Source organism: Calliphora vicina, chromosome 3, assembly GCF_958450345.1.
Source record: "Calliphora vicina chromosome 3, idCalVici1.1, whole genome shotgun sequence".
Taxonomy (NCBI): domain Eukaryota; kingdom Metazoa; phylum Arthropoda; class Insecta; order Diptera; family Calliphoridae; genus Calliphora; species Calliphora vicina.
In genome coordinates, this window is record NC_088782.1 from 123311612 (window position 1) to 123338801 (window position 27190).

At 29.7% G+C, this 27190-nt stretch overlaps 2 protein-coding genes across 6 annotated transcripts in view; one reads left to right on the forward strand and one right to left on the reverse strand.

The window, feature by feature from the left end:
- The window catches only part of bbg (big bang), a 262098-nt gene extending 253405 nt beyond the window's left edge, over positions 1–8693 (forward strand). For 4 of the 5 annotated variants that reach the window (XM_065503538.1, XM_065503540.1, XM_065503541.1 and 1 more), the window contains 5 exons: positions 2515–5657; positions 5718–5846; positions 5909–6341; positions 6410–6541; positions 7811–8693. In XM_065503538.1, the coding sequence (XP_065359610.1) occupies positions 2515–5657; positions 5718–5846; positions 5909–6341; positions 6410–6541; positions 7811–7959 (3986 nt within the window). In that variant the 3' untranslated portion in view covers positions 7960–8693. The remainder of the gene's footprint in view (positions 1–2514; positions 5658–5717; positions 5847–5908; positions 6342–6409; positions 6542–7810) is intronic. The other variant, XM_065503539.1, reaches the window with a different exon arrangement.
- Positions 8694–15527: 6834 nt separating this feature from the next.
- On the reverse strand, positions 15528–24095 carry LOC135955202 (probable WRKY transcription factor protein 1). Its single transcript, XM_065505526.1, has 3 exons — positions 24070–24095; positions 19446–20017; positions 15528–17235 (listed from the first exon to the last, which is right to left on the reverse strand). The coding sequence occupies exons 2-3, from the start codon at positions 19804–19806 to the stop codon at positions 15866–15868; spliced, it is 1731 nt and encodes a 576-aa protein (XP_065361598.1). The 5' UTR covers positions 19807–20017; positions 24070–24095; the 3' UTR covers positions 15528–15865.
- Between the last annotated feature and the right edge of the window lie 3095 nt (positions 24096–27190).

The following is a 27190-nucleotide window of genomic DNA, read 5'->3' on the forward strand; positions in this document are numbered from 1 at the left end:
AAAAAATTTTAAATTTCCAAATAAAACGTTAATTATTTTACCAAAAATCTTAAAAATCACAAAAAACCGCTAAAATAAAAACTAGCGTTTTGCAAATTCATTAAAAAAAATCTTGAATTTCAACAAAAGAAACAAATAAAACAGGTTATTTTAACAAAAATCTTTAATATTGAAAAAAAAACGCCAATTTAAAAAAATCGCTAAAATCAATAAATTTAAAATTGTGTCAGAAAAAAAATAAATTGGTTTCTTTTCTAACAAATTTCACTTAATTTTCTTAAAATATTGAAAATTTACATATTTTATAAAAATCACTTATTTCCGAAATAATGCATAAAATTCGTTAAAATCACAAAAAATCGCCAAAATAAAAAACCACAGTTTTTCCCAAATTCATTATAAAATCTTGAATTTCAACAAAAGAAACAAATAAAACTGGTTATTTTAACAAAAATCTTTAATATTGAAAAAAAAACGCCAATTTAAAAAAATCGCTAAAATCAATAAATTTAAAATTGTGTCAGAAAAAAAATAAATCGGTTTCTTTTCTAACAAATTTCACTTATTTTTCTTAAAACATTGAAAATTTACAAATTTTATAAAAATCCCCAATATCATAAAAACCGTTATTTTCCGAAAAAATTCATAAAATTCCTTTATTTTAACAAAAATCATTAAAATCACAAAAAATCGCCAAAATAAAAAATCTAGCGTTTTTTTTAAATTCATAATAAAATTTTGAATTTCACCAAAACAAATCAATAAAGCTATAATTTAATCAATAAAATCACTTATTTCACCTAAAATCTTTAATATTACAAAAAACGCCAATTTAAAAAAATCGCTAAAATCAATAATTTTACATAGGAAAACTCCATTTGACAAAAGAAATTGCTTATTTTATAAATAACTATTTCTTTCCTGACAAAATTCACAAATTTTATTTAAAATTTTAAAAATTCGAACATTTTACAAAAATCGCCAATATCATAAAAGCCGCTAATTTCCGAAATAATGCATAATATTCCTTTATTTTAACAAAAAAATTTAAAATCACAAAAAATCGCTAATTTCACAAAAATCGCCAAAATAAAAAATCTAGCGTTTTTCTTAAATTCATAATAAAAATTTTGAATTTAGCAAAAGAAACCAATAAAGCTATAATTGAATCAATAAAATCACTTATTATAGCAAAAATATTTAATATTACAAAAAACGCCAATTTAAAAAAATCGCTAAAATCAATAATTTTACAAAGAAAAACTCGAGTTGACAAAAGAAATAGCTAATTTTATAAATAGAAATTACTTTTCAGACAAAATTCACTAATTTTATTTTAAATTTTAAAAAGTCGAACATTTTATAAAAATCGCCAATATCATAAAAGCCGCTAATTTCAGAAATAATGCATAAAATTCACTTATTTTACCAAAAATCTGAAAAAATCGCTAATTTCACAAAAATCGCCAAAAAAAAAACTAGCGTTTTTCTTAAATTCATTAAAACAAAATCATGAATTTCACCAAAAGAAATCAATAACGATCTAATTTAAGAAAGAAAATCGTTTATTTTACCAAAAATCTTTAATATTGTAAAAAAAACGCCAATTTAAAAAAATCGCTAAAATCAATAATTTTACAATTTTGTCAGAAAAAAAATAAATAACAATTTCTTTTCTGACAAATTTCACTTATTTTACTGAAAATATTGAAAAGTTAAAAAATTTTATAAAAATCACCAATATCAAAAAACCGTTATTTTCCGAAAAAAATCATAAAATTCCTTTATTTTAACAAAAATCATTAAAATCACAAAAAATCGCTAATTTCACAAAAATCGCCAAAATAAAAAATCTAGCGTTTTTCTCAAATTCATTCAAAAAAATCAAGAATTTCACCAATAGAAATCAATAACGGTCTAATTTAAGAAAGAAAATCGCTAATTTTACCAAAAATCTTTAATATTGCAAAAAACGCCAATTTAAAAAAATCGCTAAAATCAATAATTTGACAAAACAAATCGCTTATTTTATGAATAATTATTTCTTTCCTTACAAAATTCACTTATTTTACAAAAAACAAGACTTGCGAATACTTTAGCACTAAAATAAATCCCCAAAAAATATATCTATCACATACCTCTCACTCTCAGCTTTATTTTTAAGAAGTCAGAGATTCTTAGCTGGAAATAAGATTAATATTTTATTAAAAAACTTTTCAAACTTTACTTTTAATCTCATTAAATATTTATTTTTCTTTTCTCTCTCTCTCTCTCACTTACGCTCCATGTGTTTTATTTGTTTATTTTCTAGATTATTTCCATAATTCCTATTATTTGTAATAAAAAACTCCTTATACCCTAAGAAATTTATATAAAAAAAAAAACAAAGCAAATCCTTATGTGTCTTCCTCAACTAACCAATGTTTTTTGTTTTCTCTCTCTCTCTCCAAAACCACCACCTCCTCACTCCTTGTGTGTGTCCGTGTGTGTGTGTATGTGGAATTCTCATTGTAGATCTTGAACAAAGACATTTAAACAAAATGGAGAGCGGCCTGCATGTAGTGCCACAAACAACACCCATTATTGTCAGTAGTAGTGATTATCTAACCACACTCTCGTCACCGCCAACCTATTCACGCCTGCCACCGGATGGTCATGAGTTTCCACCCAATTTCTCGGAACCTTTAATTATGCCAACAGCAGCAGCCGCCGCCGCAGCCAATATGATGAAAACCACCAGCCTTTTGCAAAGTGTTACCACAACCACCCAGGCGCCGGGTCTCAACAACAGCAATACCATTTATACCGAAAAGTTGTACGCCGCCTCGGCTGTGGGTCAAACAATGGTGGCTAGTACTAGGACCACACATGTGACCAGTACCACAAACAATGGTGTTACCCAGACAGTAGTAGAAGTAGAGAAACAGAAGACAGCACCCATAGTAATAGAACAGGAAATAGCCGCACCCCCGCCTTTGCCCAAGAGCACACCACCGCCCACAGTGCCGCGCAAGGTTTACAGACAGGATTTGGTGGTGAATATGGAGGATTCCAGAGCCACGCCCACACTAATACAAGCTAATACACCCACCAAATTGATCATAGACACTAGACACCACAGTCGTTCCACACAAAATCTTTCCAGTGGCAATAGTAGTGGCAGTTCCACGCCCACCGCCCAGAAACTAGAAGCTCCTTTGTATGACACACACACCACAAGCCACACAAGCAGCAGTGTCAATGACTACAAACGTTCCTTAAGTGCTCCGCGCCGCTCCAGTGATTGGCGCAAGGATGAGAAAAGCGAAAAGAGTGTACGTGATAAAATTGCCATGTTTTCCAATGATGAGGCCGCCACCTCACCCTCAGAGTCAGTAGTGGTCAAACCTTTAACCTTTTCGCGCAGTAATAGTTCATCCAAACCCTTAAATTTAAGCACCGAAAATCTATTGGATTCTTCCACGACACCACGTTATTCCAATGCGACAAATTTGCATAAAACTCGTGCCATGAGTGTGGAGAATCTGAATGAGGTATCACGCCACTATCAACTAACCAAACAGTTGCCCAATCAACATGGCTATTCCGATTCCATGCATTCCCTCAACACTTTGGCCACAGACTACAACCAAAACTATGCCTCGCTGCCTAGGCGTCATGCTTCCACGCAACATTTGGATAGGCGCATCAGTTTTTCGGGCCAACCGGCCTTTGTGCCCGATGAGGCCTCACGCAAGGCAGCTATAACCAATATCTTGGAACAAAGACGTCGTAGTTTGTCCAAGTTAAGGGGTCTGGTCATACCCGAGAGGCCCCATATACCAATTTCTACATTAGAACCCATTTTAGATTTGCCTGAAATCAAAAGTCGTGATAGTGACCAGGTGAAGACATCGGGCAATTCCTCCTCTACCGATTCTACGGACAGTGGTGTGGGTTCGGTAACGGGCTCCTGTTTAACAGTGCCCCGACCCGCCAAAAGATCCGAACTAAGTGTTACTACTAATAACAATACCCTCAACTCAGCCTTGAGACCTTTGAATATTACAACGCACAGCAACACTTTGAATATAGCCAACAATCGAGGATATCTCAGCCAAACACCAAATCCTAGACATGTTATGCATCAGCAAATACCTTTAGTGGCCCAACGCCGAATGGATGTGTTAAATACAGTGCCCCCGGCCAAACCGCCACGCACCTCTTTGGCTACAACGCCCACCAGACAGTTTTTGCATGAAGAAAGTGATTCTTGTGATTCGGTGTTTTCCTCACGCATCTCCTCTCCTCCCATGTCTCCCTGTGTACCCCAGGTGCCGGAGAAATTCGCCTTGACACGCACATTATCCTCGGAAACCAACACTTCCATAGCCAGCTCCACCACCTCTACTTTGACTTCGGGCTCGGGATCCCAGGCCAGCTGTTCATCGGTGGGCAGCACTCCTACTGTGGATATGAGCCGTCGAGTCTTGAAATCAGGTTCCAATGACTCGGCCACCAATCGCAAAAACATTTTGGCCTCGGCCAAATGTCGCAATGGCCGCGGAGATACTTCGGCCTTAATGCGCAATCGTAACTATGATGATGAGGACAGCACCGATGGCTATGACGAAGATGAGGTGAGAAGGCATCATAAATCCAAGCCCCGTTCTTCCTTGGTATCCAGCAGCAGTTCTTTGATTACTTTGCCTTCCAAGGCAGCCTCACCCACGGCTCCCATTAACTATAAATTGGTGAACAAAAGTGATCAAAGTCTGGTGGACAAAGTCATTAATGTGGCAGCCTATGTGGAGATTACCTCCGATACCGATGACAGCAGTCGCCGTTCAGCAGACAGCAGCTCACCCCTTAAGCTCAGTGCCATGTTTATAGATGAGGAACGCAAGCAAAGCTTTAAGGCAGATCCCTTGCAAAAAGCTAGCACAAAGCCCAAACTTTTAAACATAGTGCCCGCCAAAGTAGTGGCCCCCATCAGTTCACAACCTGTACAACTCCTTAGTCCCCAAAGAGCCGTAGAGGCACCATCGCCCAAAAAGTCTTGCGAGGCCAATGAACTCTCTCAATGGATGCATGTGGAGGTGGCCAAATCGAAAGTTCTAAACAGAACTCCCGAAAGATCTTTGAAGCCAGTAAGAGAGAAATTTGAAATGTCCGCGCACACAAAAACCACTTACACTAGTTTGTCCAGCAAGACTACCGCCAAAATTAGCACCGCCGAGATTCGAGAGAAATTCGAACGCTCTGCAGCTTTAGCTAATAATAACAACAACAATAATAGTAGTAATAATATGGTGATGTCACCAGCAGTCTCTTCATCCAGCCTGCTTAATGTCAAGTCACAAATCAAGGGCAGCAGCTATCATGAGAGATTTTCATCGCTGGACTCCATAGCCTCCTCGTCGTCGGGTGTTAGTTCGACCACCACACAAAATGTTTCATCGACCCAAGAGAATACCACAGAGTTTGGTAGTTTCTCTTCGCTTGGCAGCAATCAGAGTTTGATCACTGCTCAAGATATACAGCAAATAATAGAAGAAGCCGATCCTCCTTTGAAGACGCCCGAAGCCTTTATCATTGTCTTGCAAAGAGATACACCGGAATCAAGTATCGGCATTACCTTGGCGGGAGGATCCGACTATGAAGCCAAGGAAATCACGGTAAGTAGAGAAATTTGAATTTTTGTCTTTAATTATCTAAATTGAGTTTTCTTTTTCTAGATTCACAAAATCTTAGCCAATACCCCAGCGGCTAAGGATGGTCGTTTGAAGAAGGGTGATCGCATATTGGCCGTCAATGGCATGAGTATGCGCGGCTTAACCCACCGAGAGTCAATAACGGTGCTTAAGGTATTTATTTAATTTTGAAACTTAATTTCTTTTACTTAAACCAACTGTTTTCCTTTTCTTAGACCCCCCGTCCTGAGGTGGTGCTAGTGGTGACCCGCTCCGAATCGGTGGTGGTGAAACCCTTAAGCAAAAAACGTTCCTCTTTGGGTTCTCTGTCCAGTCTCAACGAGAAACCCTGTGAGATTGATTACGAAAAGAAACGTAGCTACCACAAGGCTTCACGCTCTTTAGATCTCGATCTAGATGTGATCTCTAGCGAGGAACCCTCAGCCAACAGTCCCTCGAAGGCCAGCTCGGCCACAACACCCTCCAGTAACAGTTCGAGCAGCCGCAGCAGTCCACAGCCGCAGGTGTCAACGGAAGCGGCTACCTTGGCCAGTATTAGAGCTAGACGCCAGCTGTCTAGACCGGATGTTAGTAAGATTTCCACCAGTGAATTGTTGGAGAGAGCACAAGAGACGCGCAATGCTTTGCAAGCAGAAATTAGAGCACAAGGTGGGTTAAAGGAGGACAATTTGTGAAAGAAATTTAGTTATTAAAAATTTGTTTTGTTTTTCTTTCAGAAGAATCTACTCCTAATGGTGCCCGTTGTGTGGAAATTGTCAAGGACAGCTGTGGTTTAGGTTTTTCCATTGAGGGTGGCTTTGATTCGCCCTTGGGCAATAGACCTTTAATTGTTAAGAAGGTATTTATGGGTAAGTTTCACAAAACAAAACATAGAGCCTGATTTAGCAACATGAGCGGAAATTTAAAGGGTCTTTCAGTAAGTGATTTTCCTATTTTTAAATAGTAAAAGGCCTATCGATGCCATTATGAATTTCGCGCATCCTAAATGTCTAATATTCCATGACTCTGGTTCATTAATCTGGTGTGCTGGACTATCCAGCTAAGGGTTGCGGGTTCAATTCCCACAATAGACTCTGAATGTATCTGCTGACAAGCAATACGCTTCCCAAACCCCAGGCCGAGTTCTTATGAGCTCTACGACAGTCTGAGACAAGGCCTGCTGGAATATCAATCTAAGGGTTGTGGGTTCGATTCCCTTTAGAGACTCTGAGTGTCTCTGCAGACAAGTAAAATGTTTCGCAGACCACAACTCGGCAAAATTCGTCAAGATGGGTCTGCGAAAGGTCGAGTTCACGAGAGTGAAATCTCGAAATCCACTGCATTGTATTCTGCTGTACACTCTCGTATTCTCCTGCATACTCTCTAGCTGAGGGTTGCTGGTTCGATTCCCACAATAGACTCTGAATGTAGCTGCTGACAAGCAAAACGCTTCCCAAACCACAACTTGGCAAAATTCAACAAATTGTTGTCTGCGAAAGGCCGAGATCTTGTGAGCTCTACGATAGTCTGAGACTAGATGATAGTCTGCTGGAATATCAATCTGAGGGTTGTGGGTTCGATTCCGTCAGAGACTCTGGGTGTCTCTGCAGACCACAACTCGGCAAAATTCGACAAATTGTGGTCTGCGAAAGGTCGAGTTCTCGTGAGTGAAACTGTGATGATTTCGGCAGATCTTGCGCTTCGTCGCCGTACGGGAGTTGGTTCATTGTTTACTAAACTAGTGGACTCAAATTAATGCTCACACTGCGGGACGATTATGGCGACCGTAAATTGGGCGAATCATGCGGAACTTTGCTCTAACAGAATTCTTATTTTGATTAAACAATTCTATCAGTTTCACATATTATTGAACGCTATATCCGTTCCAGATGGTTTTGGCAAAACAAACTGAAACAGTTAAAGCAACTGTCAAAGTTAGGAAGTCCTTTAGGGAAGAACCATCCCCCTTAGTTAATTTTTAATTGAAACATTTTCAAATTCACTGAGTTTTCAAATAATTTTGGAGTGTTTTTTTAAACAAAATTTTTGAAAAATTTTTTCCCGTTGTGTGGCTAAATCAGATCCCTTAAAATTTTAATTTTTTTTTAATTTTTTTCTATTTTTTTTTTATTTTAAAGGAGGAGCCGCCCAAAAAACTGGCCAAGTGCGCAACGGTGATGAGATTCTCAGCATTAATGGCAGCTCTACCGCCAAAATGACACGAGTCGATGCCTGGAATTATATGAAACAACTACCTTTAGGTCCTGTTAAAATAATTTTTGCTTAAATTAGAATTTTTTTTTTTTAATAATAAATTTATTATATTTAAGTTTAAGTTTTATTACACAAAAGAAAAAACTATTATTTTATGTTTATTTTTTTTATAAATATTTACTTAGAAAGTAAATTTTTTTAAAAAAAACCATGTAAAAATTTATTAACAAAAAAATCTTGCCATTAAAAAAGGTTTTTCATAATTTTAACAAACAAAACCAAGTTTTGTAATTGAAATTTATTTAATTCCCAAGCCCAGGCATTTAATTCTTTAACAAAAATTCTTTAAATTAAACGTGCAATTTTGTAAATTTTTCTTGTAATTTCTTTCTTTAATTATAATTTGTACTTAAATTAAAAATTAAATTTTAAAATTGTTGGTATTTTATTTTATTTTTTATGTTTAAAAGCCATAATTTATGATTTCTCTTTTTTTTATTTTAGAAAAAAGTGCTTAATAATTGCATTTATTATTTAAACAAAACAAAAAACTTTTAAAAAAAATTTGTATATTTTTCTATTTAATAATATTTTTATGCAGTCTTTGTATACTATAACATTATATATTATTTTTATAATTAATTAACTAAATAATAATATTAAAAAAACCATAATACATATTTATAATTTCTTTATATATAACAAAAAAAAAAACAAAACATATTAATTATTATATAAAAATAAACAATTTATATTATACCCAATAAATACATATTTAAAAAAATCAAAAAATAAAATCAAAACAAACTAGAGTTATTATTTAAAGGTTAACTTAAGATTTTAGGCTGTCAAAGACCTAACTCAGTTAAAAAAAACAAGTAAGATTAATACCTTGCAGGAAAAATTGCTTTTAACTCCATAAAAACAAACGCTATTATAATGAAACTTCACACGAACAACCTTTAGGCCTAGAACTTTATAATAAGAAAAGAAAATTTGTGCCACGCCCACTTTTTCTTATAACTAGAACTAGTTTAAAACTAACATTTTGATTTATCTCCAATAAAGCAATATTGCATACCATGAAAATAAGTTGTAAATCATAATAAAGCCCATCTTCCCCTCTATCCTATGCAAAATAAATATTGTCAATATCCCTCAAAATAAGGGAGTTATGTTAAAATAAGTAAAAAAGTTATACGGACAATTTTCCCATTTTAAGGGTTTTTAAACCCAAAGTTTGCATTATCACAACTTTTTTAATTCAGACCGATTTCAAACGAAATTGCGCAACATGTTAGAAAAAAAAGAGAACTTTCCATTGCCAAAAGAATAAACTTGAAAACATTCATACTTCTGAAACTATTCGAGTTTTTAAGCTAAATGCTATAATTTCACAAAGTGGGCGTGGCAGTGGGCGTGAAAGTTCTACCATAAAATAAAGCCCTACTTTCATTCTACCCAATGCAAAAGAAATTATGTTAATATCTCTTAAAATACTTGAGTTATAACTAAAAATATAAAATAAATATTGAACAAATCACTTGCTACTCGATTCTGTTGACCTGTTACTGGGACAAATTTTTCAACAGAAATTTTTGCAAATTTTTGCTACAATTTCATACTAACAAAGGCCAAGTTCAACAGCTTATAACTCGGCTTAGAAATAAGATATTTAAATGAAACTTGGCTCGAAGAATCTTCAAGACCAATAGTTTATACTAAGAAAATAAAAATTGTGCCACGCCCACTTTTTCCTATAAATAAAATGATTTTAAAACTAACATTTTGATTTGTCTCTAATAAAGCAATATTGCATACAATGAAAATAAATTGTATATCACAGTAAAGCCCATCTTCCCCTCTATTCTATGCAAAATAAATCTTGTAAATATCCCTCAAAATAAGGGAGTTATGTAAAAATAAGTAAAAAAGTTATACGGACAATTTTCCCATTTTAAGGGTTTTTAAACCCAAAGTTTGACAGTTCATAACTTTCTTAATGCAAAACGATTTCAAATGAAATTTGGCAGCAGGTTAGAGCAATAAGAGGACTTTCTACTTATAAAAGAATAAATCTGTAACCATTCATACTTTTTAAACTATGCGAGTTTTTAAAATAAATGCTATAATTTCACAAAGTAGGCGTGGCAGTGGGAGTTAAAATTATAGTTTAAAAAGAAGCCCCACTTTCATTCTACATAAAGCAAAAGAAATCTTGTTAATATCTCTTAAAATACACGAGTTATGTTAAAGTAATTAAAATAGTTATACGGACAATTTTCCCATTTTAAGGTTTTTTAAACACAAAATTTACCTGTTCATAACTTTTTTAATAAACAAGCATTTCAAATCAAATTTGCCACGAGATTAGCTAAAGAAGAGTACTTTATACTGACAAAAGAATAAACCCAAAATCATTTATAGTTTTCATATATTAAGAGTTTTTTAAATAATTACTAAAATTTCACAAAGTGGGCGTGGCAGTGGGTGGAAAAATTCTACATTAAAAAGAAGCTCCAATTTCATTCTACCCAATGCAAAAGAAATCTTGTTAATATCTCTTAAAATACTCGAGTTATAACTAAAAATATAAAATAAATATTGAGCAAATCACTTGCTACTCCATTCTGGTGACCTGTTACTGGGACAAATTTTTCAACATAAAAATTTTGCAAATTTTTGGCGCAATTAATTTCATACTAACAAAGGCCAAGTTTAAAAGCTTATAGCTCAGCCAAGTATCAAGCTATTATAATGAAACTTGGCTACCAGAATCTACAAGACTAGGACTTTATAATAAAAAAATAAAATTTGTGCCACGCCCACTTTTTCTTATAATTAAAACAATTTTAAAACTAACATTTTGATTTGTTTTTAATAAAGCAATATTGCATACAATGAAAATAAATTGTATATCACAGTAAAGCCCATCTTCCCCTCTATTCTATGCAAAATAAATCTTGTAAATATCCCTCAAAATAAGGGAGTTATGTAAAAATAAGTAAAAAAGTTATACGGACAATTTTCCCATTTTAAGGGTTTTTAAACCCAAAGTTTGCCTTATCACAACTTTCATAATGCAAAACGATTTCAAATGAAATTTGGCAGCAGGTTAGAGCAAGAAGAGGACTTTCTACTTCTAAAAGAATAAATCTGTAACCATTCATACTTTTGAAACTATGCGAGTTTTTAAAATAAATGCTATAATTTCACAAAGTAGGCGTGGCAGTGGGAGTTAAAATTATAGTTTAAAAAGAAGCCCCACTTTCATTCTACATAAAGCAAAAGAAATCTTGTTAATATCTCTTAAAATACTCGAGTTATGTTAAAGTAAGTAAAATAGTCATACGGACAATTTTCCCATTTTAAGGGTTTTAAAGCACAAAGTTTACCTTTTAATAACTTTCTTAATAAACAAGCATTTCAAATCAAATTTGCCACGAGATTAGCTAAAGAAGAGCACTTTATACTGACAAAAAAATAAACCCAAAATCATTTATAGTTTTCATATATTAAGAGTTTTTAAAATAAATACTAAAATTTCACAAAGTGGGCGTGGCAGTGGGTGGAAAAATTCTACATTAAAAAGAAGCTCCAGTTTCATTCTACCCAATGCAAAAGAAATCATGTTAATATCTCTTAAAATACACGATTTATAACCAAAATTGTAAAATACATATTGAACAAATCACTTGCTACTCGATTCTGTTGACCTGTTACTGGGACAAATTTTTCAACATCAAAATTTTGCAAATTTTTGGCGCAATTAATTTCATACTAACAAAGGCCAAGTTTAAAAGCTTATAGCTCAGCCAAGTATCAAGCTATTATAATGAAACTTGGCTCGCAGAATCTACAAGACCAGGACTTTATAACATGAAAATAAAATTTGTGCCACGCCCACTTTTTCTTATAATTAAAACAATTTTAAAACTAACATTTTGATTTGTCTTTAATAAAGCACTATTGCAAACAATGAAAACAAATTGTACATCATAATAAAGCCCATCTTCCCTTCTATTTAATGCAAAATAAATCTTTTCAATATCCCTCAAAATAAGGGAGTTATGTTAAAATAAGTAAAAAAGTTATACGGACAATTTTCCCATTTTAAGGGAAAATGGTCTATGTAACTATTTTACTTATTTCAACATAACTCGCTTATTTTAAAAGATATTGAATGAATTTATATTGTGTTGGATAGAGGGGAAAGTGGACTTTACTATGATGTACAATTTATTTTCATTGTATGAAATAGTGCTTTATTAAAGGCAAATAAAAATGTTAGTTTTAAAATAGTTTTAATTATAAGAAAAAGTGGGCGTGGCACAAATTTTATTTTTTTATTATAAAGTTCAAGTCTTAGAGATTCGTTGAGCCAAGTTTCATTACAATAGCTTTACTTTTGGCCGAGCTAGAAGCTGGTTAAACTTGGCCTTTGTTAGTATGAAATTAAATGCGCCAAAAATTTGCAAAAATTTCTGTTGAAAAATTTGTCCCAGTAACAGGTCAACAGAATCGAGTAGCAAGCGATTTGCTCAATATGTATTTTACAATTTTGGTTATAACTCAAGTATTTTAAGAGATATTAACAAGATTTCTTTTGCATTGCGTAGAGCGAACGTTGGGCTTCTATTTAAGCTGGAATTTTAACGCCCACTGCCACGCCCACTTTGTGAAATTATAGCATTTATTTTAAAAACTCGTATAGTTTCAAAAGTATGGATGTTTTGAAGTTTATTCTTTTGGCAATGGAAAGTTCTCTTCTTGCTCTATCATGTTGCTAAATTTCGTTTTAAATGGTTTTGCATTAAGAAAGTTATGACAAGCCAAACTTTGGATTTAAAAATCCTTAAAATGGGAAAATTGTCTGTATAACTATTTTACTTATTTTAGCATAACTTACACAATTTGAGAGATATGGACAAGATTTATTTTGCTTTGGGTAGAATGGAAGTGGGGCTTCTTTTTAAAGTGAAATTTTAACGCCCACTGCCACGCCCACTTTGTGAAATTAAAATATTAACTTTAAAAACACATATAGTTTAAAAAGAATAAATGTTTTCAAGTTTCTTTTTTTGGCAATAGAAAGCTCGCTTCTTGCTCTAACGTGTTGTGAAATTTCGTTTGAAATGCTGCAGTATTAAGATAGTTATGAACTGGCAAACTTTGTGTTTAAAAACCCTTAAAGTGGGAAAATTGTCGTTATAACTTATTTAATTATTTTAACATAACTCCCTTATTATGAGACATATCGACAAGATTTATTTTGCATTAAATAGAAGGGAAAGTGGACATTCCTTTGATGTACAATTTATTTTCATTGTATTCACTATTGTTTTGTTAGGGACAAATCAAAAGTTTACTTTTAAAATCGTTTTATTTATAGGAAAAAGTGGGCGTGGCACTATTTTTATTTTCTTATTATAAACTATTGGTCTTGGAGATTCTTCGAGCCAAGCTTCATTTGAATATCTTATTTCTAAGCCGAGTTATAAGCTGTTGAACTTGGCCTTTGTTAGTATGAAATTGTAGCAAAAATTTCTGTTGAAAAATTTGTCCCAGTAACAGGTCAACAGAATCGAGTAGCAAGTGATTTTTTCAATATTTATTTTACAATTTTCGTTATAACTCGTGTATTTTAAGAGATATTAACATGATTTCTTTTGCATTGAGTAGAATGAAATTGGCTCTTCCTTTTAAGGTAGAATTTTTCCACCCACTGCCACGCCCACTTTGTGAATTTTTAGTATTTATTTTAAAAATTCTTATTCTATGAAAACTATAAATGATTTTGAATTTATTCTTTTGTCAGTATAAAGTACTCTTCATTAGCTAATCTCCTGGCAAATTCGATTTCAAATTTTGGTTTATTAAGAAAGTTATGAACAGGCAAACTTTGTATTTAAAAACACTTAAAATGGGAAAATTGCCTGTATAACTGTTTTACTTATTTTAACATAACTCACTTATTTTGAGAGATAGTGACAAGATTTATTTTGCATTATATAGAAGGGAGGATGGAGATTATTACAAGAAAATAAAATTCTTGCCACGCCCACTTTTTCTATAAATATAACGATTTTGAATGTAAGCTTTTTATTAGTCTCTAATAAAGCAATATTGCATACCTTGAAAAAATAATGTTTATCATAGTAAAGCCCATCTTCCCTTCTATCCTATGCAAGATAAATCTTGTCAATATCCCTCAAAATAAGTGAGTTAAGTTAAAATAAGTAAAACAGTTATACGGACAATTTTCCCATTTTAAGGGTTGTTAAACCCAAAGTTTGACAGTTCATAACTTTCTTAATGCAAAACGATTTCAAATGAAATTTGGCAGCACGTTAGAGCAAGAAGAGGACTTTCTACTTCTGAAAGAATAAATCTGTAACCATTCATACTTTTAAAACTATACGAGTTTTTAAAATTAATCTATAATTTTACAAAGTGGGCATGGCAGTGGACGTAAGTTTTTGTCCTAAATAGAATTTCTATTTTAACTTATGTTAAAGAAATCATCTTAAAATCTCTTCAAACTTCAAAGTTATAACAATAAACTAAAAGAATTATTGAAAAAAAAAATGTTAACCCCGATTAAGACAACATTTGTAAGACCTAATCAGCCCAATTATGAATAAAAAATTCCGCGGGAGTTTGTTCCCCGGGTGTTTTTTCCCATTGAATTTGAATAGGAAAAATGAGAAAAGGGGAAAAACTCCCGCGGAATTTTTATTCCTAATAGGGCTGTATAACTTCTTTATTTAAACAAATTTTGCAATGAAATTTTTCACACACCTAAACAAGGATAAGGGTTTTCAAATTGTTTTCACTTGAACTTTATAGCTTCTTAGTTTCACATCCCTTCTAATAAATCGGTAAATTACAAGCAAAAATTTAAAGAAATTATTAAAATAAATCAATTGCTTTCTTTATATTTCACTTAAATGCTTGTTATTTATTTGATTTCTATTGTTTTTTATTTAAATTTATTTCAAATTTAACGTTTTTTTAAATAAAATCCACCTCTGTTGCTTGATTTCCAAGTGTATTGATAGTTACACCCCTGCTTTGTTTAGCAAACTGTATGGTTTGTGTCTTGGCTAAGTGTGTTGAGGAGAGTAGAGATAAGTGGTTGGTGGTGAATTGGTTGCTGTTATGGATAACTACTTCCGGTATTAGTGTTGCCAGTTGCAAATTTAAAGCAAATTCAGTAATTTCAAGAATAAAATGTTTATATTTAATAAATTTAGGATTCTTAAAGAAAAATAATTAAATTTTGAAATTTATATATAAATTAACATAATTCTTTAAGGCATTTGAATACTTTTTATTTATTTTTAAGTGCAAACCCTTTGAAAAATTAATTTTAGTACAAATTTATGTTTATGAAAGTAATACTTACCCTTTTCTTGCTAATGAATATCTCTTTAATTTATATATGCTGTTTAAAAAAACCTTAATATTTATTATTTGTCTTAAGTTCTATATAAAAATATATATATAAAGTTATTAATATTAATAAAACTTTTACAAAAAAAAAACACAACAAAATATCTATGTTAATTTAAATTTGTTTTTTCTTATTTAAAAAATAAAATACTTAAATTAAGTACTTAACAATTTGGACAATTTATTAAAAATGAAAAGAAACACATAAAAAATGTTTTCCTTTAATAACTTTACATGATTTATAAAAATTAAAGCCAAAACTTAATCAAAATTATAAGTTTTAAAAGTAAAATTGTTTGTTTTTAGAGAAATTAAGTAAATTAAGTTGTTTAAGTAAAACAGGCGGAGATAGGCAGGATTAATAAGGTACAAGGGGCCCGGGTAAAAAAATTATAAAAAATTAAAACTTTTTAGAAAAGTTTTATTAAAAATGAAATGCTAAAAATCTTAAACAATTAATTAATAACAAATAAAGGGAAATTATAAAAACAAAAAACTTTTAAAAAGTTTCCCATAAAAAAAAACTAAACTATATCCACATCCTCGATTTCATCTTTGATGGTAATGGGCAGCAGTTGGGTCCAGGGAGAGTTATTTTGATGAGAGCTGCTGGCTGCATTAGAGCCATTTTGAGTAATACAGGCTTTGCCCGGATTGGAGGAGGTGGTAGAATGTACATTGGACGATATAACAGCCGAGGCAGGATTGTGTATGGTGGTGGATACGGTGGCTGGTGAGGGTGAGGGTGGCTTAGCTAAGCCCAGATTTCTTAAGGCCGCTGGTGGTGGACAGGTTACCTTGGTTATGGTAATCTTGGGCGTGGAAGACATTAATTTGGCGGCCGCACTGCTGGGTGCATTATTGCCATTTGCTAAACGCTGGTGTGGGCCAAGATTTCTTAAAGAATTTTGCAAGAAACCATTAACCTTTTGCAGCTCCGTTTCATTTAAATTGGCTATATTATTAATTAAACTGCGTGCGGTGGAGGAGTTTACCGTCAACACTGTCTGGCGTACTTGGGTCTGTGAGGAAAGAGGGCTAGAGTGATAACTATGCTGATTTGGAGGGCTGCTGTTGGTAGCAGTAGTAGTGTGCTCCATTTTATTATGCTCTATATTGGGAAAGTCATGGGAATTTTCAAATACCTCCTCTAAGGTTTGATAGATTTTTCGCTTGAAAATGATTTTCTGCCTCGTATTCATAAGCGCCATATCGGGCAGTAATGCCTCCAAGAAACGTATATCATTTTCACTGGCCGTATTGCTAGTTTGTGAGAGTTTAAAGCGTTTAGTATCATAGGTCTCCGTCTCCAAATGCATGGGTGGCCTTTTTAAACCATTCTGCTGCAACATATGAGCCACTCTACGTTCGGCCTCGCTTTGTGACAATATCTCATCATTAAAATGATACTCATTTTCGGCATCACTGGCTGTGGTGAATTCGGTATGGGGCTCAAATATGCCACTCGACTCGAAATCATTGTTATTGTGGTTATTATTATTGTTGCGTAATAATTTCTGATATCTAGTCTCTGCTTGTATGCGTATATCAGGATTTAAGGCCTCAAATGCTGATTTAATATCGGCTGTATCATCGTGGAAATCTTCTTCCTCCTCGGCTGGCTCCTCCTCTTCTTCGTCATCATCTTCGGCTTCGCCTTCTTCAGCAGTTTCTTCATCTTTAACCCCTCCTCCACCTCCACCACTGCCTTCTGGGGTATCATCGTATTCATCTTTTTTATCACGGCCCTCCATCATGGGTTTTACCAGGAACGAGAGTTCTTTGTGCAAATAATAGGGTTTAACACGATTGGGGCCACTATGAGTTTTGTAAATGTTAATAGAGCGAGCAAAGGCTGCACGAATATTACGCCAACGTTCTTTGCAAGAGGCCACTGAAAGAATAATAAAAAAAAGGAATAAAATTCATTATAAGAGAATAAAGTAAAAGGAATCATTTGAATAGAGATTCTTTAATTTATTTTTAAATTGCTAATTAACAAATTTGCCAAAAGTATTGAGCCAATAGTCTGGGAAGATCAGAACTAAACCAATGCTAATGGAATACGGAGACAAAAATTATAAATTGTTCCTAATTCGAAATTAAGCTGATTCAAATTTGGTTCAAATATTTTTGGTTTCAAAAAAAAGTTTCGTTAAGTTTTTTAAATTAACAAAAATTAAAATTTGTTTATAATTTCAAATATAGCTTATTTAAGCTAAACGAATATAGAAAAAAAGTCGTTGAAATATGTTTGGTTTCAAAAAAAAAGTTTCGTTAAGTTTTTTAAATTAGCAAAACTTAAAATGTTGTTCTTAATTTGAAATTAAGCTTATTCAAACTAAACGAATATTGAAAAAATTTAGTTCAAATATTTTTGGTTTCAAAAATAAAGTTTCGTTAAGTTTTTCAAATTAACAAAAATTTAAATTTGTTTCTAATTTGGAATTACGTTTATTAAAGCTGAATGAATTTAGATAAAATTTCGTTCAAATAGTTTTGGTTTCAAAAATAAAGTTTCGTTAAGTTTTTTAAATTGACAAAAATTAAAATTATTTCTTGATTTGAAATAAGGACTATTCAAATTAAATGAATAAATTAAAATTTATTTTAAAATCTTTTCGGTTTCAAAAATAAAGTTTCGTTAAGTTTTTTAAATTGGCATAAATTAAAATTATTTCTTGATTTGTAATAAAACTTATTAAGTTTAAATAAATATAGCAACATTTCTTTTCCAATATTTGTGGTTTCAAAAATAAAGTTTCGTTAAGTTTTTTTAAATTGAGAAATATCGAAATTTTTCTTGATTTGTAATAAGGCTTATTCAAGCTAAATGAATAAATTAAAATTTCTTTTAAAATCTCTTTGGTTTCCAAAGTAAAGTTTCGTTAAGTTTTTTAAATTGACAAAAATTCTAAATTTATCATGATTCAAAAATTAGTTTCTATCTGCTAAAGGAATATAGCAACATTTATTTTCCAATATTTTTCGTTTCAAAAATAAAGTTTCGTTAAGTTTTTTAAATTAACATAAATTAAAATTATTTCTTGATTTCTAATAAAACTTATCTAAGCTAAATGAATTTAGAAAAATGTTAATTAAAATAGTTTCGTTAAGTTTTTCTAATTGACAAAAATACGATTTTTGCAAGATTTTAATAGAATTGCTAAATTTACATATTAAAATTTTCTTCCAAATGCTGTTGCTTTAAGATTGTAAAAATAAGTAAAATTCTAAATTATTTTACAATGTAAAAAAAAAATAAATTTCCGTTTCATAATTTTAGCATTTTATCATTTTTCACCTAGCAATTTAAGCATTAAAATTAGGTAAATTCCCTTTATTCATGTATGTAATGTTATTTTAATATAAATCATACTAGACAACCCTAGTTGGTATTTAAAAACAAAAAACAAAACAACAAACAAAAGCACAACCCAACTCTTTCTTTGAAACTACTTTAACAACAACAAACACATACAATATAAACAAGTAGAAACATCACTCTCTTGTTAAAAGCAAAACAGAAAACACACACAGCTAAATAAAGAGTTAAAAGAAAAACAAAAGAGAACAAACAATCTCACACTTTTTGAGACAAGCAACAGGTTTTTTTTTCTTCTTACTGGAATAGGAAAACAACAAGAAACATGTGTTCTCCTCAAAATGTAAGTGTGATTCATTATCACATCGAAATGAATTTAATGGGAAATATTAAGCAGAAAAAGTAAAAGTATAATGTAATGGCAATATTAAAGAAAGGAAATAAAACAAAACCCATTAAAAACTATTAACAAAAGCAATAATTGTATTAAGAAAAAAAACATCATTCATTTTTTAATTTGCTTTCAGAAAGAGAGTTTTATTAAACAAAGAGCTGTTTCAAAATGAACTAATTTCACGGTTATTTATTATGCTCTCTCTCTTGTTAATAATAAGCTCTCTCAAACTGATAAGAGCAGTAATAATTATAATGAGCTTCATATATATTTTTGTTTTTGTATTATTACTGTGGGATTTCTAGCTTTTTTCTTAGTTGTTTTATTAAAAGGGGTGTGCAAGAGGGGGGCGAATATTAAAATTATAAATATGCAATAAACTCACCTGAATCATTACATTCTCTGGCTATTTTACACCATGATTTATCCAATATATGCTTTTTGGCATAATTATGATGATTACGATCATACATCCAGGGACATTTACGTACTAAACGGCACAATTTAGCATTTGCTTGATAGGCTATAGTCCGCTGTTCGGCTGCAGCATCTGCCACCAATATGGGCAATGCATTTAGAGAGGCGGCAGCAGCTGCTGCTGCTGTTGCCGTTGTATTGTTGCTGCCATTGTTTGTTGTCGAGGAAGTTGTTGTGTTGGCTTGTAAGGCTGCTAAAGTAGCGTTGGAATTGTTTGCGCTGGAAGTTGTGGGGGTTTCGTTGTTTGAGGGATCTCGTTTGGGTGGCATATTTTATTATTTTTACTCTTGTTTAATATGTAAAATTAAGTATTTGCTCTTTTTTTATTTCTTGGTATCACAGTTTTGTGTGGGATTTTTTAAGTTGAGTTTTTTTTTAAGATTGAAGTTCAGTTTTTGTAACTTTTTTTTAGGTTTTTACATTTTTTATAGAGAAAATAATGATAATATGAAATTTTTTTTTATTATTTTTGAAATATTTCTGTAAATAATAAAAGAAATATTTAGAAAATTAAAAAAATAAAACTAGCTATATTTTAAAATTAATTTTGTTTATATCAAAACATTAATATTTATAATATTCTCTTGTATGGGTTTTTGTAAAGGAGTTTTTTTTAAAGATATTTTAAGTTTTTTTTACTTTTTCCTTGCATCTTTATATTTATTAAAAATATAAAAAATAATTTAAAATTTTCTATTATTTTTTTTTATTAAATTTAAAAAATTAAATTTGTTGAATTATTTTATTATTTCTTTTTCCATTTCCAAACTTTTGTTAATATTTTCTGATATTTTGAGCTTGCGTGGGTTTTTAAAGTTGATTTTTTTAAAGATACCTACCTATTTTAATTTTTTTTTTTAACTTGTCCTTGCATTTGTATATTTATTGAAAATATTAAAAATAATTTAAAATTTTCTATTATTTTTGTAAAAATTTTTTTTTATTAAATTTTAAGAAATTAAATTTTATTAATTATTTTTTTCTTTTATTTGATTCATTTTCAAATGTTTGTTAATATTTTCTGGTATTTTGAGCTTGTATGGTTTTTTGAAGAGGATTTTTTTCAAGATTTTTTTCACATTTTGTGATTTTTTGGAACTTTTTTTTTAATATAGGTAGGTATTTATTGAAAAAATAATTCATTAATAAAATAAAAAAAATAATTTTTTAATATTTAAATAAAATTTTAGTGATTTTTATAACTTTTTTGCGAAAATAATTAAAAATATTTAAGTTTTTTTAACACAACTGCTTCGTTTATGGTTTTATTTGACTTTGCTTAAGAAATAACACAATTTGTTTTATCCCCTTTTTTAAATTTCTTTAAAAAATTATTAAAATCTTCTCTTTTATTAATATTTTGTATGTAATTTCATCTTATTTCCAAGTACAACACATTTCTAGCTACATTTTAACACCACTAATTTTATCACACGTGTGTTTTATTTATTACTTGTCAAACGCTTCAATTCTGTTTATCACTTCACTTAAATGCACACGAACATGTTTGGTTACGTTTGAATATTCGTTATTTTCATTTGTTGGTTTGTTTACATTTGACTACGCCACTCATTTGTACTCACACATCCAAACAACATTCAATTGTTGTTGTTGCTGTTATGCTCTTCGCACATCATCATTAACTAACATGGCTGATGATGTTTAGCTTAATGACGAATATTAACACACACAGAAAAAAACATCAGCAGCAACAAGAACAACAAGTATAAAGTAATAATAATAACAACAACACAACAGCTACATTTTACATTCAAAAAACTCACCACTAAGCAGGGTTGGAATGTTTAATACAATTTTTTGAAATACTTTTATAAAATAGGGTTTAGTTAAGCAAAAAAAGCTTAATTTGTTTAAAATTAATTTCTATTTTATTCAAGTGTAGAATGAAATCATTTAAAAATGTTAGTTAAGTTTTGTAAATTGTTAAAAATTTCAAATTTGTTGCTTATTTAAAATAAAACTTATCTAAGCTTAACGAATATGGAAACATTTTCATTAAAATCTTTTTGGTTCAAAAAATAAAGTTTCGTTAAGTTTTTTAATTTATCAAAAATTTAATTTTGTTCTTTATTTAAAAAGAAACTAAGCTAAATTAAAAGAATATAGCTTAATTTTTGCTCTAATACTTTTGGTTTAGAAAAAAAAGTTTCGTTAAGTTTTTTAAATTAACCAAAATGAAATATTTTTCTTGATTTTGAAACAAGCTTCTCACAGATAAACGAATATACCAAAATAAATTTTCTAATGTTTTTAGTTTAGAAAATAAAGTTTCGTTAAGTTTTTTAAATGTCCAAATATCACCAAAAAATACTAATTTTAAACGTTCATTTTAAATGGTAATTGAATATATACAAAATTTCTTTTTAACTGTTTTTACCTTAGAAAATCAAGTTTCGTTAAGTTTTTTAAATTCTCCAAAATTAAATATTTTAATTGATTGATAAATGTATGTTTTATAAGCTAAATTAATATATAAGACTTTGTTCCCAAATGCTTTTAGTTTAGAAAATAAAGTTTCGTTAAATTTTTTAAATTTCCAAAAATCATAAAAAAATACTGTTTTTAAACTTAAATTTTATAGGCTTATTTAATATAAAAAAATTTCTTTGTAAATGCTTTTCGTTTAGAAAATAAAGTTTCGTTAAGTTTTTTTAAATTTTCAAAAATCACAAAAAAGTTCTTATTTTAAACGTAAATTTGATATGCTAATTGAATATATGGAAATTTCTTCTTAAATGTTTTTAGTTTAGAAAATAAAGTTTCGTTAAGTTTTTTTATATGCCCAAAAAGCACCAAAGAGTACAGATTTTAAACGTATATTTTTGATGCTAATTGAATATATGGAAATTTCTTCTTAAATGTTTTTAGTTTAAAAAATAAAGTTTCGTTAAGTTTTTTAAATTGTCTAAAATTCAGAATTTTATTTGATTTCAAAATAGGCTTATTTATTATAAACGATTATAGTGAAATTTTCCGGAAAATGCTTTTAGTTTAGAAAATAAAATTTCGTTAAGTTTTTTAAATTATCTAAAATTAAATATTTGTATTGATTTTAAATGTATATTTTATATGCTAATTTAATATATAAAAAAATCTTGTTAAATGTTTTTAGTTTAGAAAATAAAGTTTCGTTAAGTTTTTTAAATTGTCCAAAATTCAGAAATTTAATTGATTTCAAAATCTTGATTACTATGCTAAATGATTATAATAAAAGTTTTTGAAAAATGTCTTTAGTTTAGAAAATAATGTTTCGTTAAGTTTTTCAAAATCTTTAAAATTTCAAAATTTTTTGAGGAACCTTATTATCTTGAACAAAGTTTCATAAATTAAGAAAAAATTACATTAAGTTTGATTCCGTTTTAAAAATAAGGCTTCGTTAAGTTTTAAAATTCCTTAAAAATTTAAAAATTTTTCTAAATTTTAATAGTATTGTATGTTTATTTAAGATATGCAGCAAATATTATGGTTTATTGCCTTTAGTTTAGAAAATAAGGTTTCGTTAAGTTTTAGAATTCCTTAAAAATTTCAAAATTTTTCTAAATTTTAATAGTATTGTATGTTTATTCAATGTAGGTAGCAAATATTATAACTTATTGGCTTTAGTTTAGAAAATTAAGTTTCGTTAAGTTTTAAAATTGCATAAAAATTTAAAAATTTTTCTAAATTTGAATAGTATTGTTTGTTAATGTAAGGTATGTAGCAAATATTATAGTTAGTAGGCTTTAGTTTAGAAAATAAAGTTTCGTTAAGTTTTAAAATTGCTTAAAAATTTAAAATTTGTCTAGATTTTAATAGTTTTGTAGCTTTATTAAACGTTTATGAATAATTTTATATTTATTTAACTTTAATTAAGAAAATAAGGTTTCGTTAAGTTTTTTAAAAAAATCAATTTAACAAAATTTCTTAATAATTAATGAAAATTTTAAGTAAATAAAACAAATGTGTTAACAAAACATTTTTTGTTTAATTTGTTTATTAAAAAAAGCTTCGTTAAGTTTGTTTTTATTAATATAAATTGTTTTCCATCCCTGTCTTTTAAAAAAATCTATTACTGATATTTGTATCTATCATAACAAAATGATAATTTTTACTTATTTTTCATTACATTGACAACGTTTTTTATTTATTTTTTCTGTCTATAAGATACACTCTGTACACACGTACATACATTTAGCTTTTATTCTTCTGCTTAAACAATATTTTTTCTTTCTTAATCATCATCTGTTATGTTATTTGTAGTTGTAGTTGTTGTTAATTAACTTTATGAATGCCTGGTGTTTTAGTTTATGTTTTTTTTTGTTATGTTTGTATGAGTAAATGGGCCCCCCTCTTTTGCCACTCTCTTTTGATAAGACTTGTTACACTGTACTATTGTATTGATGATCACTATGCTCTGATTTTGTGTATTTTTTTTCTTTTACGTTTTACACGGTTACAGAATAAATATATAAAATAAACTTAAAGTTTTAACACAGAAAAAAATTTAAAAAAAAAAATAAGCAACACTTTACCACTGCACACTAATTTACACTTCTACTCCATGCGAGAGCCCAGAATTAACTAAAAATCGAAGTTGTTTTTGTTAAAAAAAAACAAGCAACAACAAAAACAAAATTATTATAACAAACACAATGATGTGTGTGTGTGAAGAAATAAACCTCGTGTAAAGCTCGTCACACTGGCACTCTTCTTCGTTAAATATCAACATCACTCGCTTTTTTTTGTTAAATGAAATATCAATAGATTTTAGCTCTTTTAAATGCTTTCGCTCTCTTAACGAAAACTCTCACTGATAATTTTTGTTTTCGTTTTTTTTTTGTGTAGCAGTGTATGTGTAAATATGAATGACATCAATGCTGAATACGACCTGGCTAAAAGTGACTGATTTTGTTGTTGTTGTTGTTGTTGTTTATTTCTTTTCTTATTCATTCTTCGTTTACGTCTTCTGCTTCTTCTTCATGTTGTTTGTCATCATCACTAAGCTGTTGCTGGTAGCTGTTTGTTGTTGCTTTTATTTTTGTGTAGATTCATTGTTGATGAAATGTTTTTCTATCATTGGGTGGCTGGCTGGCTCTCGCCACAACAAAAACACTCACACACATGCCAGAAACCCACACTCATTTGTAATAAATACAAAATATTTCCGTTAAGAGAGCCAACCATAGTCATTGATTTTCTATTAATTGAGGTGTAATAATTTGAATTATTAAAGAGAGCAGAGTTTAAATTTTAAAGTAAAAGAGTATAAAAACCAGTGTTGCCACCAAGAAAATTATAAACTACACATGCCTCATGACTAAATTACACATACGAGAAAAAATTACACGTGTAAATAACTTTTCGTGATTTCAATACGAGAAATTGTATAAAATTGTGATGAATATAAAATGTTTGTCACAGTGGACTCTGGGATGTTTGGACCAAATACGATCACTTTATTGTCAATGGACAATTTTCACTTGCGGTAATTTTAATTTATTCAGCAATTGGATACATGAGGGGTTTAAAGCAAAGTTAGCAATCTCTTTTTTTTGTGAATTTTTCTAATTTAATGAATTGTTGAGATCAGTCAAATATGTCAATTCCAAATACGCTTTTAACAAATATTAATCAATGTCCATTCGGAGATTGTTCCATTGGAAATTGTTACATTTCTATTAAAAATTTAACAATATTTAAAAAATAGCACACTGTTTGCTTTCGAATTTTAATTTATTCCTAATTTATATTAAGTGCTTGGAAATCAGTTTTGTTTTCAGTTTAAAAATTATAGCTCTGATCATTTTCCTTCCCAGTAAATACTTTAGCAGTAAAATCTTGTAATGTTTATATTTATAAAATTTGTAGTTATAAATTTGAAATAAAGCTTCCAAAATAGTAAGTCAATTTTATTGTTTATTATTTAAAACACAAACCAGACAGACAATAGCATAAACACAAAACAGCTCTTACGGGTATAAAAAATAACTAGTAACAATTTGTAAATAAATTTTTCTCACACAAATTCCTACGTTCTTGTTTTTTTCTCTTAAGATTGGCTAACGTTACCCCGAAATAACTGCAATTACCGTTACCGATATAATAGTTTATACCGTTATCTGTAAATACATTTACCCTTATTCTATAAACAATTTAAAATTATAAAAATACAAATTTTCGATTTGGGGTTATTTTGAAAATTAACGTTTTTCCAATAACAATTTGTAATAACTTGTAAAAATGTATAGTTATTGAATAGTATTTGTCGTTTTATATTTTTTTCATGTTGGAATTAAAAGTCTTATATATAAACTAAAATTTAGTTTCTACTACCAATATTACGCAAACAAAACTATCACAAAAGGCGAAATGTCCACTTGGAAAACCAAACATAGCAATCTTCAAATTACTTATCGTATTTTTCTGCAAACCTTAATGTTAATTTAGTTCAAACTTGATTCATATCTTCATCTTATATATAAATAGGACACACGTTTTTTTTGTGGTACACTTTTAAGTATGTTATTGTCCACCTATATTAATAAAACATATATGGTTTTCGAATTTCGGCCACCGGGCGATCCTAGTACATATAATTCCAGGTGCAGTGAAACTTTGGCCAATAATTGATTATGACTTTATTTCACTCCCACGCACAGTGGGAGAAAACCCTAATTTAGTGGAACTAAATTCGTATCTTCTAAACGCTTGGCCAAATTAATTTCATTTATATGGAAATATTGCAGGCAAGGAGGTAAGCTAATAAAGTAATGCAAAATGGGTACTTCTACTTCAGTAGAATGAGCGGGAGAGGCTGCTAAACTACACTACCTCGGAAGAAATTCTATACTATTTTGAATTGTAAGAAATTATTTTAATATATCTTTCAAAAAATTTAAATTATATAAGTAATTTTATTTATAGCAAGTAACTTTTTAATCTATAGATTTTGGACATTTACCCTATTGCCGGCATAGGTCGAAATATTCATATAAAATTAAACTTTTTTTAGTTTTATTAATAAGTTTATTTTTAAAAACGAATAACAATTATTAGTTTTGAAATGATTTTATTTCATTATTATAAATAATTTAGTTATAATTAAACAATGAAATAAAGAGTAATTAAGCTAACTAACACTTGTTAGAATTTTGTGAATTTTTATTATGAGATTTTTAAAATTTATTTAAGTCGACTAACTTCAGAGTAATAAAGTCATATGGTCTTATTTCTCAACACAATGTGTAATAAGGCCATAATTCCATTATACTGAGTAACAAACGAGTACAATATAATAAATATGAATACTAAAATACTAAAAATAGAGGATATAGCTACTTTTCCTCATATAAATGTACATATTTATTTCAGTCGGTTTTGAAATCTGAACAATCCATAATTCATTCATTCAATTAAAATCCAAAATATAGATAAAAGACATACATTGACAATATATTTTGGATATAATTGGAATTTAAAATTACACATGAATTACACATTCACTCAATTACACATGGGCTACACATCCAAGTTAAAATTACACACAATATGTGTAATTACACATGAAGTGGCAACACTGATAAAAACTTAAAGAAAAAGAGTTAAAAAGCAACTAATAAGAAATAAAAATTATATACAAAAAACAAGATCATT

Coding starts and splice junctions, on each gene's coding strand:
- LOC135955202 (XM_065505526.1), bottom strand. CDS start 19,806: ATGCCACCCAAACGAGATCCCTCAAACAACGAAACCCCCACAACTTCC. Junction 17,236..19,445: donor CAGAGAATGTAATGATTCAG/GTGAGTTTATTG, acceptor TTATTCTTTCAG/TGGCCTCTTGCAAAGAACGT.